This window comes from Microcaecilia unicolor, chromosome 5 (assembly GCF_901765095.1).
Source record: "Microcaecilia unicolor chromosome 5, aMicUni1.1, whole genome shotgun sequence".
Lineage (NCBI taxonomy): Eukaryota > Metazoa > Chordata > Amphibia > Gymnophiona > Siphonopidae > Microcaecilia > Microcaecilia unicolor.
Window position 1 is genome coordinate 325,248,297 of NC_044035.1, and position 17,542 is coordinate 325,265,838.

At 44.7% G+C, this 17,542-nt stretch overlaps 1 protein-coding gene across 1 annotated transcript in view; it reads right to left on the reverse strand.

Annotated features, from left to right (window-relative positions):
* LOC115470860 (fatty acyl-CoA hydrolase precursor, medium chain-like) overlaps positions 1–17,542 on the reverse strand; it is a 105,606-nt gene that overhangs the window by 59,875 nt on the left and 28,189 nt on the right. Inside the window, exons 3-4 of the mRNA XM_030204448.1 lie at positions 15,019–15,163; positions 11,422–11,555 (exon numbers count right to left, since the gene is read on the reverse strand). Coding sequence (XP_030060308.1) covers positions 11,422–11,555; positions 15,019–15,163 — 279 coding nt within the window. The remainder of the gene's footprint in view (positions 1–11,421; positions 11,556–15,018; positions 15,164–17,542) is intronic.

The window sequence follows — 17,542 nt, forward strand, 5'->3', positions numbered from 1 at the left end:
ATTGTAGCCAAGTTCAAATGCAAATGTAAACTTTGCCTCGTGCTGAACTGCCAAGCATAAATACAAATGTAAAATTTGATCCTCCGATTCGCTTGAACTCACACCAGCTGAATATTTGCCAAAACGCCTTAGACATAGATATGAACACCAGGAAGACACTCCTAATCATCCATTGTCTCACCTTATTCTTACGCTCAAACTTAACCTACAACCTAAACAACAACAACCCCATTACCCACAAATCACACAACACTCACATACACATAATGCACACCCTAAACAATATCCATAACAACTCACTCACAATTCACCAACCCTATGCACAACCTTTTAACAACCCACCAAATCAAAGACACAATAACCAACCAAAAGGAATAAGCTCCGGATATGAACACCACCGACAAACTGAGGAAAACAACGATAACAACAAACTACCACCGAAGAAACAGACAACTAATAAAAATAAACACATCAAACCCTCCCTTAGAACCATATCACTCAATCCAACTAGGATACATCAATGCAAGGTCAGCAGTAAGCAACTCAGTAGACATACTAGACTGGATCATCGCAGACAAACTTGACCTCCTATTCATCTCAGAAACCTGGTTCCATAGTCCCACAGATCCCGCCATCTTAGAAACGTGCCCAACAGATTACAAAATCACCCACTGGACAAGAAAGGGAGAAAAAAAGAGGCGGCGGAATAGCTATAATTCACAAACCCGAATTCACCATCACAATCATGGGCGAACCTACCTCCCCACAACTCGAAATTGCATCGACAAGAATTAACCATCCAAACTTAACAGAACACCTTAACACAGTCATATTCTACAGGCCACCAGGAAAATGGCAAGACTCCCAAACACAACTCATGGATTTCATCTCGAACTCCTGCTTATCTGCCTCAAACATCCTGATACTAGGAGACATCAACCTACACCTAGAAGATGACACCTTACTAAGCACACGAGAGTTCAAAGAATTCCTAAAACTCTGGGATCTGCAATCACCCAACATGCAACCAACTCACGAAAAAGGACACACACTAGATATCATAACGAACAAATTCGAATCGGACTCGACAATCATACTCACTGACACAAGATGGACACCTACATTATGGGCAGACCACCATAAAGCAAATGTCACTCTTTGCTGGTGAAAAACACATCTAAACACGACCAACAAACAAGAGCGAACAACATACACAACAAGAGGAAAAATAGACCCCACAACATTCTGGCAACAGGTCTACCAGAACGAATGGACAACAAACGCTGACACCATCCAATTCCTCCAAGAATGGGATGATATATGCACAACAACATTAGACAAAATCGCCCCAATCCAAACCAGAACATCACACAGGAAAAAAGCAAACCCATGGTTCACCGAAGAGCTGAAAAAACTTAAAACACAAGTCAGGAAACTAGAACGAGCTTGGAACAAAAAGAAAGACGAACAAATACTAAACGACTGGAAGTTACTTCGGAGAAAATACAAATACACCATAAAACAGACAAAAAGACTACATTACAAAACAATAATAGGACCAAACTACAAAGACACACATAAACTCTTAAACCTCGTGAACAAACTGCTAGACACCACACCAGTTACAAACAACGGCAAAGATATACTAGACGTTGACAACCTTGCGAAATACTTCAAGGAGAAAATTATACTACTACGAAACAAAATACCCGCTAGTCCTATAGAATACGCCACTCTTCTAGACTGTCTAGATCCAGAAGAAGGAACACACCCAGCAGTCAGAACCTGGACTGAATTCGAAATACTATCAGAAGACCTCATCTCTAAAACTCTCAAAAGATATGCCAAATCCAATTGCAAACTTGACACATGCCCAAATAGCCTCATGAAATCTTCTCCTCAGCAATTCATAATAGACCTAACGAACCATATAAACTACATGCTACAAAACGGACTCTTCCCAAAAGAAAAAGGAAAAATCTTACTCACCCCAATTCCTAAAGATACAAAGAAAAACACAAGCGAAATAACCAACTACAGGCCAGTAGCACCCATACCACTAATAACCAAGATAACCAAAGGAATGGTAACTAAACAACTCACAAACTATCTAAACAAACACTCAATACTGCATGATGCCCAATCAGGATTCCGGTCGAACCATAGCACAGAAACAGTATTAGTCACCCATATGACTAAATTTAAACAAATAATAGCAACTGGCAATAATATACTCCTCCTACAATTTGACATGTCAAGCGCCTTCGACATGGTCGACCACGGAATCCTACTACACATACTTGAATACTTTGGCATTGGAGGAAATGTCCTGAACTGGTTCAAGGGGTTCCTAACCCTACGTTCGTATCAAGTCACATCAAATTCAACCACGTCCAAGGCATGGACACCTGAATGTGGAGTTCCACAAGGATCACCTCTCTCATCTACTATTTTCAACCTAATGATGATCCCTTTAGCAAAACTCCTATCAAACCATAACCTCAACCCATATATATACGCAGATGATGTGACAATATACATCCCTTTCAAACAAGACATCAAAGAGATCTCCAAAGAAATCAAAGTCTATACATCATGAACACATGGGCAGATGCATTTCGTCTGAAATTAAATGCAGAAAAAACTCAATGCCCGATACTCACCTCCCAATACAACACAAATGAATTCAACGCGATAAACACACCAAACCTAAACCTTCCGATCTCAGAAACGCTCAAAATCCTTGGAGTCACTATCGACCGCCACTTGACACTCGAAACCCACGCAAATAACACAACTAAGAAGATGTTCTACTGCATGTGGAAATTGAAAAGGATAAGACCATTCTTCCCAAGATTCGTCTTTCGCAACCTAGTGCAATCCCTCGTGGTCAGCCATCTGGATTATTGCAACTCACTATACGCAGGCTGCAAAGAGCAAATACTGAGGAAACTTCAAACAGCCCAGAACACAGCAGCCAGACTGATCTTCGGAAAACCAAAATATGAAAGGGCAACACCACTACGAGAGAAACTACACTGGCTTCCACTTAGGGAACGCGTCACTTTTAAGGTATGCACATTAGTCCACAAGATCATTCACGGTGAAGCCCCAGCCTACATGTCCGAGCTGATAGACCTACCACCCAGAAATGCTAAAAGATCAACCCAAACATACCTCAACCTCCACTTCCCTAATTGCAAGGGCGTGAAATACAAGACGCCACAAGCGTCAACCTTTTCTCACATGAGCACGCAGCTTTGGAATACACTGCCGTGCAACCTAAGAACGATTCACGAACAAGCTTCCTTCTGCAAATCATTGAAGACCCACCTGTTTGAAACAATCTACGGAAAGAGCCAAAACACATAGAGTCCACACTCACTATTCATCAATGCATCACACAACCACTTCTGACCCTCACCCCCCTTAATTCCACATCACCCATACATGTACTCACAGAAATATGTACACCATATGTCTTTGTGTTTTACTACTGCCCTTTAAGCTTCCCATTGTCTCCTTCCAATGTTTCAATGTTGATGTCCCATTGTTATATTCCTAACGATACTTCGATGGTCTCGCATTACCTGTACAATGTAACCCATAACCAAGCTGTACAATTGTATTTCCACTATTCATATCTTATTGTAAGCCACACTGAACCCGCAAAGAGGTGGGAAAATGTGGGATACAAATGCAATAAATAAATAAATAAATAAATACCAGTGAAGCAGATGCAGGGTGGAATCCCTTGGGTATGAGAAGTCCCTAAAGTATGGAACCTATTATGAAGGTAGAGAGAGTAGAAGGTAGAAACCTCTGATTTGTGATTTAACTGTGATGATGAACTGAATGAACTGCTTTTATTTGGAATTGAACTACTGTTACTGTGCACTGGATAAAGAGCCCAGACTGGAGCTGACTGTGAACCTGTATTGAATCCTGGTATGTGCTGATAGCCTACTGCTTAAAGGGGACTATTTGCCACATACTTTCAGGTGGCTTTGTATGTGCTGAAGATGGAAGGTGAATGCTGCTGTTGGAACTATGTATCAGGTCTACTAGAAACCTGCATGGAATAAAGATTGAAGTTGCTGGTGGACATTTATTTCTTGACTGTACCGGGAGCCTGTGGCTGGAGGAGATTATTCTATCCTTGGCTGCACCTAGAGGTACCTGGCTACAAGATATATTTCCACCTTGGAAAGCAGGATGTGGAATACCACAAGGATCACTGCTCTCACCTATATTATTCAACCTAATGATGACACCACTGGCTAAATCTCTATTTAAACAAGGCCTCAATCCATTTCTCTACGCAGATGACATCACCATCTATATTCCCTTCAAACAGAACCCCACAGAAATCACCAAGGAAATAATAAACAGCATGACCATCATGAAATCCTGGGCATCGGCATTCAAGTTAAAACTCAATAGAGATAAAACCCAATGTCTCATTCTCTTGTCCCAATATAATAATGCTCCCCCCTTGGCAATTAACACACAGGGTTCAACCCTCCCAATCTCAGACCACTTGACAATTTTAGGCATAACAGGTTGTGGTCAATTAATGCTAGAAAGCCAAGCTAAGAACACAACCAAGAAAATGTTCCACACTATGTGGAAGCTCAAACATATAAAACCTTACTTTCCCAGGGATTCATTTCGCAACATAATCCAAATCATGGTGCTAACCCATGTAGACTACTCCAATAGTATTTTCGTAGGCTGCAAAGATCAAATCATAAGAAAACTACAGACAGCACAAAACACAGCTGCCAGACTCATCTTCAGAAAAACATGCTTCGAAAGTGCGAAACCCTTCCTAAGAAGCTTACATTGGCTTCCTATTAACGCTCACATAACTTTCAAAATATGCACAATAGTCCACAGAATCATCTACGGACTCGCACCAGATTACATGATGGAACCTATCGATTTACCAATAAGAAACATGAGTAGAACAGCAAGAACCTACCTAACCCTTTACTACCCCAATTGCAAAGGTATAAAATACAAATCTTTACATGCCGCCAGCCTCTCGTTTATAGGCACACAACTTTGAACTCACTACCCAAAGACATGAAACTCACAGAAAACTACCTACAATTTAGAAAAAAAATGAAAACACATCTTTTCAAGAAGTCTCCCCCCCCCCCCCCCCGATCTGCCTAATCCCACACCACCATACATCACGAAAAGTTCAGAAATGGAAAACAATAATATTAACCTCTCTCACAATATGCTAATATATCAACCTAAGCATTTATTGTACTTCTGTATTATGTACTAGACTTCTACAAATCTAAATTTTGTAACCACCTTTTTAGCAATATGTAAGCCACATTGAGCCTGCCATACAGTGGGAAAATGTGGGATACAAATGCAATAAATAAATAAAATAAACCATTGGGAGCAGAGCCCTGGTAGGTCTAAGCTCATTTTCACATCTCACAACACAAAAAGAACTTTTATGAACATCAACAATAACACTGACTGTTACAAATTCAAACAGGCTAATCAAAATAAGGCACCTTTGGAGTGCCCCACCTGGGTAAATGTATTTATTTTAATTATTTGGATTTTGCTCACACCTTTTTCAGTAGTAGCTCAAGGTGAGTTTTATTCAGGTACACTGGATTTCCCTGTCTCTGGAGGGCTCACAATCTAAGTTTGTACCCTGTTCTTTCCTGGTTCTCTTCCTATCTCTCCCAACGTACTCTTAGCGTATACTCTGGTGGTTCCTCCTCCACATCTATCCCGCTAACAGTCGGTGTACCCCAAGGATCTGTCCTAGGACCTCTCCTCTTCTCCATCTATACCTCTTCCCTTGGTGCTCTGATCTCATCCCATGGCTTTCAATACCACCTTTACGCTGATGATACCCAGATCTACCTCTCCGCACCGGATATCTCAGCTGAAATCCAGACCAAAGTATCGACCTGCCTGTCTGACATCGCTGGCTGGATGTCTCGCCGCCACCTGAAACTAAACATGACCAAAACCGAGCTTCTCCTCTTGCCCCCTAAACCTGCCTCTCCTCTCCCCCCGTTCTCTATTTCGGTAGATAACACTCTCATCCTCCCTGTCCCGTCTGCACGCAACCTTGGAGTCATCTTTGACTACGTTCTCTCCTTCTCTGCTCATATTTAGCAGATTGCCAAAACCTGTCATTTCTTTCTCTATTAACAAAATTCGCCCTTTCCTCTCTGAGGATGCTACCAAAACCCTTACCCACACCCTTATCACCTCTCGCCTAGACTACTGCAATTTGCTTCTCGCTGGTCTCCCGCTCAGCCATCTATCTCCTCTTCAATCTGTCCAAAATTCTGCTGCGCGTCTTATATTTCGCCAGAGTCGCTATACTCACGTTAGCCCTCTCCTCAAGTCGCTTCACTGGCTCCCTATCCGCTTCCGCATACGGTTCAAACTTCTCCTTTTGACCTACAAGTGCATCCACTCCGCAGCTCCTCAGTACCTTTCCGCTCTCATCTCTCCCTACACTCCTCCCCGTGAACTCCGTTCGCTGGGTAAATGTCTCCTGTCATCCCCCTTCTCCCCCACTGCTAACTCCCGGCTCCGTTCCTTCTATCTCGCTGCTCCCTATGCCTGGAATAGACTCCCTGAGCCAGTACGTCAGGCTCAGTCTCTGGCTGTCTTCAAGTCTAGGCTTAAAGCCCATCTCTTTGCTACTGCTTTCGACTCCTAACCATGACTCTCTTACTCAACACCCTCACTTATCACCCCTACCACTGCAATTTCCCCACCCCTAGCTGTCTGTTCATCTGTCCAATTTAGATTGTAAGCTCTGTTGAGCAGGGACTGTCTTTTCATGTTAATTTGTACAGCGCTGCGTAAGTCTAGTAGCGCTATAGAAATGTTTAATAGTAGTAGAGACAATGGAGGGTTAAGTGACTTGCCCAAGATCACAAGGAGCAGCAGTGGGATTTGAACTGGGCACCTCTGATATGCACTATCCTTCTCAGAATGATAGAAGTGTGCACTGGCTTTCACGGTTCATTGATTTTGGCCAGGTTAAAAGACACAGAAAACTGAAAACATTCCTAGGGCAGGAAGAGGTGAAGAGGAGAGCGAGAGGGTGTTTATCTTCAGGTTGAAAACAGGTCATCTATACTGCCATTTTCAAAGGTACACAGTTGTGTTGATCTATGCTCACAAATAGCAGGTAGAAACATGCATGTAACATAGTAGATGACGGCAGAAAAAGACCTGCACGGTCCATCCAGTCTGCCCAACAAGAGAAACTCATGTGTGCTACTTTTTGTGTATACCCTACCTTGATTTGTACCTGTCCTCTTCAGGGCACAGACCGTATAAGTCTGCCCAGCACTATCCCCGCCTCCCAACCACTGGCTCTGGCACAGACCGTATAAGTCTGCCCAGCACTATCCCGCCTCCCAACCACCAGCCCTGCCACCCAATCTCGGCTAAGCTCCTGAGGATCCATTCCTTCTGAACAGGATTCCTTTATGTTTATCCCACGCATGTTTGAATTCCGTTACCGGTTTTCTTTTCCACCACCTCCCGCGGGAGGGCATTCCAAGCATCCACTACTCTCTCTGTGAAAAAAATACTTCCTGACATTTTTCTTGAGTCTGCCCCCCTTCAATCTCATTTCGTGTCCTCTCTTTCTACCGCCTTCGCATTTCCGGAAAAGGTTTGTTTGCGGATTAATACCTTTCAAATATTTGAACGTCTGTATCATATCACCCCTGTTTCTCCTTTCCTCCAGAGTATACATGTTTAGGTCAGCAAGTCTCTCCTCATACGTCTGGTAACGCAAATCCCTTACCATTCTCGTAGCTTGTGTGTACCTTGTAGGTAATTTTCAAATGGAAAAGCACTTGAGCAGTTTCTCTTTGACAGTTAGCTAAAAAGGGTTCACAAGTTATAGAAATGTGTATCTTATAAAACCGGGGTAATATCATAAAGGGCTTCAGCACACAGGACAGCATTTTATTCTTGCTTGGGGGGGGGGGGGGGGGGGGTACATGCGCTTTGAAGGCAGTTCTATGACACACTGCCAACATTTAGACACTAAGGACTAGATTCAATAAATAGCACCCAAATTTGGGTTCGGAAAAAAGCGAGCACTATTCTATCATTGGCACTCTGAGTTGGATGCCGTTTATAGAATAACGCTTAGTGCTGGGATCCATGCCCAATTTGGGGTGCGAGGATTTACATCAACTGAACCCTGGTGCAAATCTTTGTGCCTAAATTAGTTGCGGATCTCCTGTATTCTCCAATACTGTGTGAATCCGTAGCGAACGTCCCTGACCCGCCCTTTTTTTAGCAACTTGCGCATTTTTACAGAATAGTACCCAGCAATTAGCACCAATAATTGATTGTTAGAATCAAATTATTGGCGTTACAAGGTTCATAAATTGCATGCCGAAATTGGGTGTGCTTCCAAAGTTGCATGTGCATTTATAGAATTCCCTTGCAAATTTGCATTGGATGCAAGCTTATTCTACAGTGTGAGTGTTCTTATGAATACCAGCATAAACTGGTACAGCTTATTGGAGGCACGCCCATTTACACTGGGTCTATGGCTGGTGTAAGTGGGTGTGTCTAAATGCAGCATTTATGCATTTTAAGCTGCCTGTGTAAATGTCAGCCACACCTATGACACACCCATGCCCACTTTTTAACACTCCATTGCAATTATGTGCTAAGCCATTTTAGCGTGTAATTACAGAATAGTGGTTAGACACACTACTGCTATTTATAAGTGCAAGTAAACCCTGAGGCGTGCAAATGACAGTATTCTATGAATTAAAGCACTGCAAATGGTGCTTAAATATTGGTAACCCATTATAGATTTTTTTTTTGTTACATTTGTACCCCGCGCTTTCCCACTCATGGCAGGCTCAATGCGGCTTACATGGGGCAATGGAGGGTTAAGTGACTTGCCCAGAGTCACAAGGAGCTGCCTGTGCCTGAAGTGGGAATCAAACTCAGTTCCTCAGGACCAAAGTCCACCACCCTAACCACTAGGCCACTCCTCCACTGTTGCTACTATTTGAGATTCTACATGGAATGTTACATGGAATGTTGCTATTCCACTAGCAACATTCCATGTAGAAGTCAGCCCTTGCAGATCACCAATGTGGCCGCGCAGGCTTCTGCTTCTGTGAGTCTGACGTCCTTCACGTGCAGGACGTCAGACTCACAGAAGCAGAAGCCTGCGCAGCCTTCCACATGGAATGTTACTAGTGGAATAGCAACATTCCATGTAGAATCTCCAACAGTAACAACATTCCATGTAGAAGTCGGCCCTTGCAGATCACCAATGTGGACGCACAGGCTTCTGCTTCTGTGAGTCTGACGTCCTGCACGTACGTGCAGGATGTCAGACTCACAGAAACAGAAGCCTGCACAGCCTTCTACATGGAATGTTGCTAGTGGAATAGCAACATTCCATGTAGAATCTCCAATATTATCAATTTTATTTTTGTTACATTTGTACCCTGCGCTTTCCCACTCATGGCAGGCTCAATGCGGCTTACACAGGGCAATGGAGGGTTAAGTGACTTGCCAAGAGTCACAAGGAGCTGCCTGTGCCTGAAGTGGGAATCAAAATCAGTTCCTCAGCACCAAAGTCCACCACCCTAACCACTAGGCCACTCCTCCATTACCACTAGGCCACTCCTCCACAGGGTTAGGGATAATTTTATTTAACAAAAGGCTTTCCATGCATAAAGCCATTTATATGCATAAAAAAGGCCTTTATAAAGTTGTTTGGCAGTTTATTACACCTGCCAAATTGCATCTACTTATAAACAAGCCACATATAGGAATTCCCAGGGGCACAGAGTTTGGGTAGTGTGGAGGTAGAGCTCTAAGTTGTACTTTTGGAATTGTTTTTTCCATAAACCTACGACTTGGGCGGACATTTGGTCTACCCCTACCTCTTTTTTTTGGTACACTGTGTATTTTGTAAAATACACTGGTACATCCATGGGGTAAATTCTCTGTAGGTCGCTAAAAGGCATCAAGAACCTGGGCGTTAAGTTAGTTTTCTGTAAGATCAGAGTTGTGAACCAAATCTGTTAAAAAAAAAAAAAATACTAGTGTATTCCGCAGTTACACGCCAAACTTTACATGGAACCACTTACGCCGTGTCTATGGCGTAAAGGGTGGCACCTAAATGTGGTAGATGGGTGTGAAAATGCAACTATTCTCTAAAGTGCATGCAAGAATAGTCGGAACGCTCCTGACGTGCCCATGCCCCTCACATATTAATGCCCCTCTTTGCATTTGTGCACGACAGAAGTTAGGCATACTCTGGCCAATATTCAAAGTGATTTGAGCGGGTTTAATCGGGCAGGAGCCTTCTTAAATCACTGGGGTCCACCCAACCACCGACATACAGTGGCACTTAACTGGGCAGTGCTGCTGAATATCAACAAAGACCAGCCCAAAAAAAGTTGGCAAGTCAGGGGCGGAACGGGGGAGCACTGGGGAAGAGCCAGCAGTTATGTAGGTGCTGATATATTCAGTGCCAGAACCCGCATAGCTAAATGGCTGAAATTAGGACAGCTCAAAAGCTGTCCAAAATTTGGCTGCTTAGCTGTGGGTGCTGGCACTGCTATCCAAATAATCTGGAAGCTTATTTACTATACGTGCAGGACATCAGACTCAGAAACAGAACGAAGCCTTGCACCGGAAGAAGAGGACCTTGGCTGGCGGGGGTTGGGGTCCCCCGCCAGCAAAGGTAGCCCATGGCAATGGCAGGGGAGGGTTGGCGGCGGGAGGGGGGGGTCGAGAGGGTCGTCGGCAGGGGGTCCAGGGCCAAATCTAGGGGGGGCAGGCCCCCCGTGGCCCCACGCAGCAACACCACTGCTTGCACCTAACCTCATACATGCGAATGTACCTAGTTATGCTAGCATTCTATAAAGGGAAAGGAATGGGATTTGATATACTACATTTCTGTGGTTACAATCAAAGTGGTTTACATATTATATATAGGCACTTATTTTGTACTTGAGCAGTGGAGGGTTAAGTGACTTGTCCAGAGTCACAAGGAGCTGTAGTGGGAATTGAACCCAGTTCCCTTGGTTCTCAGGCCACTGCACTAACCATTAGGCTACTCCTCCACTCTGGGATGCCTACTTTCCTTTATAGATTAGGTTCCTAACAGGTGCCCCTTTATAGATTTGTTCTCTACATGTCACCCTTGAGAAAGGACTATGACTTTCCCCTCCTCCACATTCCCAAGGATGTGAAATGAGGTTTCTGGAGCATCCCCAGTCCTGGCAGATCCCGGTTCCTCCCTCCACAGGGCAGTGCATAGAAGTCACACTGCACTGGCTCAACTTGCTTTCCATTTTGATTGTGACAAAAAGCCCAAGATATTCCTAAAAGAAGAAATACAAAGAAACATCATACCTAAAGAAGCCCAGGAAACCTAGTCTGTACTGAATTGTTACCACCACAACATTTTCATAGGCAACTAGTGCAGAACCATCATAAGTGGAAGCATCTCCAACCAGCAAACCACCTCCATGGATCCATACCATGACCTACAGCAGAGCAAACAAACAAACAAAAACAAACAAACATCTATTTACTGATTCAGGTAAAAATGTCAAAATTTAGATAGATACTTTTGTTCACAAAAGCTGAGTTTTTACACTCAGTTATTGACTGCAGGTGCTAATACATTCAGCTATACAGTGATCATCAGCCCATGGTGTACATACCATAGGCAACAATAGTAGATAGTTTTAGGCTACGCACGAGATGAGTCACACTGATGGCGACATCCAGCACTCTGCTGAATGTGACTGAGTCATACACATTGCCATTCAGAACTTAAAAGTCCAATTTTCTTATAATTGGACACGTTGCATAACACACTGAAATCTTTAATAATCACATCTGACCACTGAAGCAGGCATTTGCCGAAACACAGCCCGTGTCGGGACTTTGAATAAAGATTGTTCTTCATACCAATTCTTGAGGCCCATGTGTTTTTTTCTGTGCACCACAGATCCTGTTGTGCCATTGAATCCCTCTCCTCTGCTTGGTTTACATTTTAAATGTTTTATCACTTTATGGCAGCTGAGCTCAGTGAAGTCAACTGACTTCTGCAGTGGGTATTATAAATATCACCACTATGAAAGGTGAAGAGAAGGGATTTTAGATTTGACTCAGTTGTAGCTCAAGGCGAGTCATACTCGGTTACAGTAAGTACATCCCTGTCCTTGAATGATTTACAATATGGGGCATATTTACTAAAGAGTAGAGCTGTACCGAATAGCATATTTTACTATTCGGCTGTGCAGAAGGAATGGATCCTCAGAAGCTTAGCCGAGATTGGGAGGCGGGGCTGGTGTTTGGGTGGTGGGGCTAGTTCTGGGCAAGACTTCTACAGTCTGTGTCCTGAAAATGGCAGATACAAATCAAGGTAAGGTATACACAAGAAGTAGCACATATGAGTTTATCTTGTTGGGCAGACTAGATGGACCGTGCAGGTCTTTTTTTGCCGTCATCTACTATGTTACTATGTATATTCGGCTGAATACGAATAATGAAAAATATTATTCAGCCGAATACGAACACCGAATACACATAATGGGCATTGAACTTTAACAAAACAAATAATAAAAGAAGCAATGTGAAATCAGAGAGCAAGTGTTTATTTCAGTAGGATTTAGCACAGTAGCTACCCGGATTATTCGTATTCGAATTTAAATACTATTTGGCCGAGTACAAATAATGTATTCGGGCCGAATTGAATTGAATTGAATATACGGTACAGCCTTAATAAAGAGCATTAGAGTTCCATACTTAACATGGGTTAACAGCCAAAAGCAATGACCCTTAAGTGGAAAGACTCTAAGGGGAACAGTTGGGGGCATGTCCGGCATTCTCTTGCAATTCCCACACAGATAAGTTCTCTAATGTGCATTACTTTCAGATGCTACCAGCGTGGACGCAACTGGCACCACTTAATCAGGTAGAATTAGGTGAACCTGTATTGACTGCACATTTGACAGTATGCGCTATTTAGCTGTGAAGCCTACACCCAGTCTTCACCCATACCCTGCTCAGTACCCGCCCCATGATCCCACATGAAGCAATTAGTGCTGAACCTTTACCGCCCCGGCTGTTTCAACGTGCTTTAAGCATTAGCATTTACAGTTAGCATGTGCTACTACCCATGCTAACTGTTTACTGTGCCTTAGTAAACATGCCCCTAAGTTTGTACTCCAGGTCACAACAATTTGCCCACGTTCACATGCAGCCACAGTGTGATTTGATTTGGGCTAAGGAAAGGACATGTGAATATCTTGAATCCAGCCAAGTTATAGGATCCAAGGCAGCACAGTCTTACCAGAAATCATGACACCTAGATCTGATCATGCCTTGACTGGCTGATGAAAAGATCGGATCAAGGCAGACATTGAATGCAGTGTACTTAGATTTCAATACATTTCTGACACTAGTTCATATACGTAGCCAGCCCTCCGATTTTGGGGGGGAGGGGGGCAGAGATGAACTGAGAGGGCAACATATTCCCTCCCCTCCGCCAGAGCATTAAAATAATACCTTTACTGGCAGGGATGCCAAAGCCCTGCCAGCCAAAGAAATTCCCTGCCGAGCTGCTCCCCTTCTCCTCATTCTGATGCAGTAACCCTCCGATTTTGGGGGAGAGGGATAGAGATGGGCCGTGTTTCAATGGGACACACCTGTCTACTTCAGGGATCTTACACTCACAGTTGAAACACAAAAAAAAGGTTGGTGCAGAACAATGAGACTTGTATTTGAGAAACCACTGACTCGCAGTGAATTCCAATCGGATGCCGTCAAGCCCAAAGCAGACGGGCGTTTCCCATCGAAACAAGGCCCCATGTCGAGTCAAGTACATGAGTGGTGCTGAATAAAGTTTGTTATATCTTACTTCTGGCTGCAAAGATTTTTTGGTCCACCCTTACTAGTTTAATTTTGTCTTGGATTATACATAGAAGTCTTTACTTTTACCTTTGGGTTTGGCTATTGATAATTAGTGCCAGTAATTTGTCATTAATACCAATTATCAGCTAATTATGAAATTAAAATATGTGTGGAACCAGTGGCAGCCCTACCATTAGGTCACCTGAGGCGGGGGCCTCAGGAGGCACTCTTCTGGGAGCAGTATATCCCCCCACACTGGCCGCGATCTGGCATCTCCCCGCTTCTTTCTTCAGTCCTCTTTCCTGAGCACGCCTTTGTTTATTAAAAGTCGGTGACAGCAGCAATTCCCATTCCAGCACAAGCCTCTTCTCTCTACTGCAGCCCGCCTCTGACATAACTTCCTGTTTCCTCAGAGGCAGGCCGTAGTAGAGAGAAGAGGCCGGTGCCAGTAGCAGGGCAGCCTATGGGAATTGCTGCAGTCGTTGTCTTTTGGAAAACAAAGTAGGATTGGGGAAGGAGGTTGAAGAAGGAAAGGGGGGAAATGCCAGAGCATGACTGGGGGGGGGGGGGAGGGCGGCAGGGAGGTGCCATCTCAGCCCTCGCCTCAGGTGGCAGATTGCCTTGGGCCGCCCTTGCGTGTAACCGACAGTATTCTATACCTGAGTGTGCAGTTTTGCACGGTAAGCATAAATTTGTGCGTACAAGTTTATAGAATTAGGGGCCTGGTGCAGAGACAATCTGTAAGGATAGTCAGCGGCATCATGTGGGTAGTGCTGCTAAATATCCAGACAGTCTCCGTCAACACAAATATCTGGATAACTTCTGAAGTTTTCCAGGCATCTGTATTTGAATAGTAGTCCCTTAGCACTTTTCAGGCCCAATATCCTGCAGTGACTCACGTACAACCTTTCTTCGCAGTCTGTTTTTCTGTCCTGTAGTTGTAGGAAATTAAGCCCTGTGGAAAAAGTACCATTTATTTAAAAAATTTGCAAGTAAACCGACTTGCAAAGTTTTTGTCCGAAACTGAGATCTGCCCTTGCTATTTCACCTTAGGAAGATTAAGAGATGCACTCTAGTTTGGCTTACTGGAAGTCTGGCTCTGGCGTTCTTGCTGGTGTCTGCAGGAGCATAAACAGTTAGGTACAAACAGTCTTCTGAAACAGTGTGAGGGTAATTTTCATTCTTCAGAATGTATGGCAACTCAGTGAACGCTTTCACATTCTGTACACACCTGAAAAATATAAAGGTTTACAGTTAATGAAGGGTTCACATTTACTATTTAAAATAACAGATTTTTTTTCTCCTCTCTTAATAGTCTTTGCCTCAACCACCACTGAGAGCATGCCAGCGCGATTCATGGTAAATTTCAAGGACATAGTCCTAATGTATTAATATACAAGTAAAAAAAGGCCCGTTTCTGACACAAATGAAACGGGCACTAGCAAGGTTTTCCTCGGAGTGTGTACGTTTGAGAGAGAGAGAGAGTGTGTGTGAGAGGTGGAGTGTGTGTGTCATAGAGAGAATGTGACAGAGACAGCATGTGTGTGGGTTTGTGTGAGAGAGACAGTGTCTGTGTGTGTGTGTGACAGAGAGAGTGTGATAGACAGGGAGTGTGTCAGAGAGAGTGTATGTGAGAGAGTGAGTGACTGAGTGAGTGCGAGCCCCCCTCCCCACCCCCACCTCTCTGATCTCAGGACCCCCTCCCCACCTCCCTCTCCCCTCCCCCACTCCAGCTACCCATGTCCAGCGACCCTCCCCCCCCCCGGCGCATCAAACCCCCTCGCCACCCGCAGCTGCCAGTGGTAATGTTATCTAGCCGTTGCTGCTTCCCCTGTTGAGCAGCAGTGGCCACTACAAAAAGAAAAGAAGCGATAAATGTTTTTAAACCCAGGCCAAATCATTCGCAAATGCCCAAATCTTACAATGCAGTCTCTGCAGCCGCTCCTCCTCTCGCTTGTCACGTCACTGCGCTCCTCTGGGGTCTTACTCCAGGGGCAGTGACGTGGAGGTGAGAGGAGGAGCGGCTGCAGAGACTGCGTTGTAAGACTCGGGCATTTACGAATGATTTGGGCTGGGTTTAAAAACATTTATCGCTTCTTTTCTTTTTGTAGCGGCCGCTGCTGCTCAACAGGGGAAGCAGCAACGGCTAGATAACATTACCACTGGATAACATTCTCAACAGGAGAAGCAGCAGCGGCCGGACAGCGTTGCTACTGGCATCTGCGGGTGGCGATGGGGTTTGATGCGCCGGGGGGGGGGGGGGGTTCTATGGTGCCGCTCTTGTAGTTTTTTGATGCGCCGCTCCCTGCCACTTGCTCCGAAGTGGCAGGGAGCGACGCACTGACAGCTGATTCCCAGGCAGGGGAAGGAGTAGGGAAACATGCGTGTGTCCCTACTCCTCCCCCTGCCTGGGAATCAGCTGTTAGTGACGTCATCCTGGCTACGGAGCCTAGCTCAGCAACTCCAGGAGCCACGGACACAGGCAGTTCCACATTAGAACGTTGGTGGTGGGAATTATTATATAGGATTACTTCTCATATTAGGTGCTTTTAGGGGCCTTTTACTAAGCCACTTTGGCACGTATGCGCGCCCTACGCATTCAGTTGTAACTACTTCCCGGCTACTGCGTGGCCCAGGTAGTAATTTCATTTTTTATACGTGTCCACTAAGCGTGCTAGCAGCACTAACTGGGCAGTAATCGGCATTGTATACGTGTAGACCACTACCGCCCGGTTAACGTGTGAGACCTTACTGCTGGGTCAGTGGGTGGCGGTAAGGTCTCAGGCCCAAAATGGATGTGCACCAATTTTTATATTGCCACACGTCCATTTTGGGCTAAAAAAAAAAAAAAAAAAAAAAGCCTTTTTTTCAGGTGCACTGAAAAATGGACCTGTGCACGTCCAATACACGCATCTTCAACAGCACTTTAGTAAAAGGACCCCTTATTGCTGTTGAAAAGCTCAATACTTACATTCCAGTCAATTGTTGTTTTTTTTAACGTTGACCAGAAAATGTAGTGACAGCGGCTGGCCTTATGGCGTTTAAAGGGGGCTTGGACAGATTCCCGAGGGAAAAATCCATTGAACATTATTAAAAATTAATTTTTTTTCTTTAATGGGTTTTGCCAGGTTCTTGAAACCTGGATTGGCCGCTGTCGGAGACAGGATGCTGGGCTTGATGCAGTGGCGTACCAAGGGGGGGCGGTGGGGGCGGTCCGCCCCGGGTGCACGCTGCTGGGGGGGTGCCATGCACCTGTCTGCTCCATTCGTTCCGTGCTCCCTCTGCCCCGGAACAGGTTACTTCCTGTTCCGGGGCAGAGGGAGCATGGAACGAGCGAAGCAGACAGGCGTGCGGCACCCCCCCCCCCCAAAAGGTAAAAATGCACCCGGGGGGGGGGTGTCCTTTCACCGGGGGGTGGGGGGGGGGTCGGCGATCCGCCCCGGGTGTCAGCCACCCTAGGAACGCCACTGGCTTGATGGACCTTTGATCTTTTCCCAGTATGGCAGTGCTTATGTGACCATGGCATTTAAAAAATATTCCTAGATATTCAGCAGTAGCCACTATCTTCATAATTCTATAAAATCGTGTGCACAATTTTACGCTCAGCATG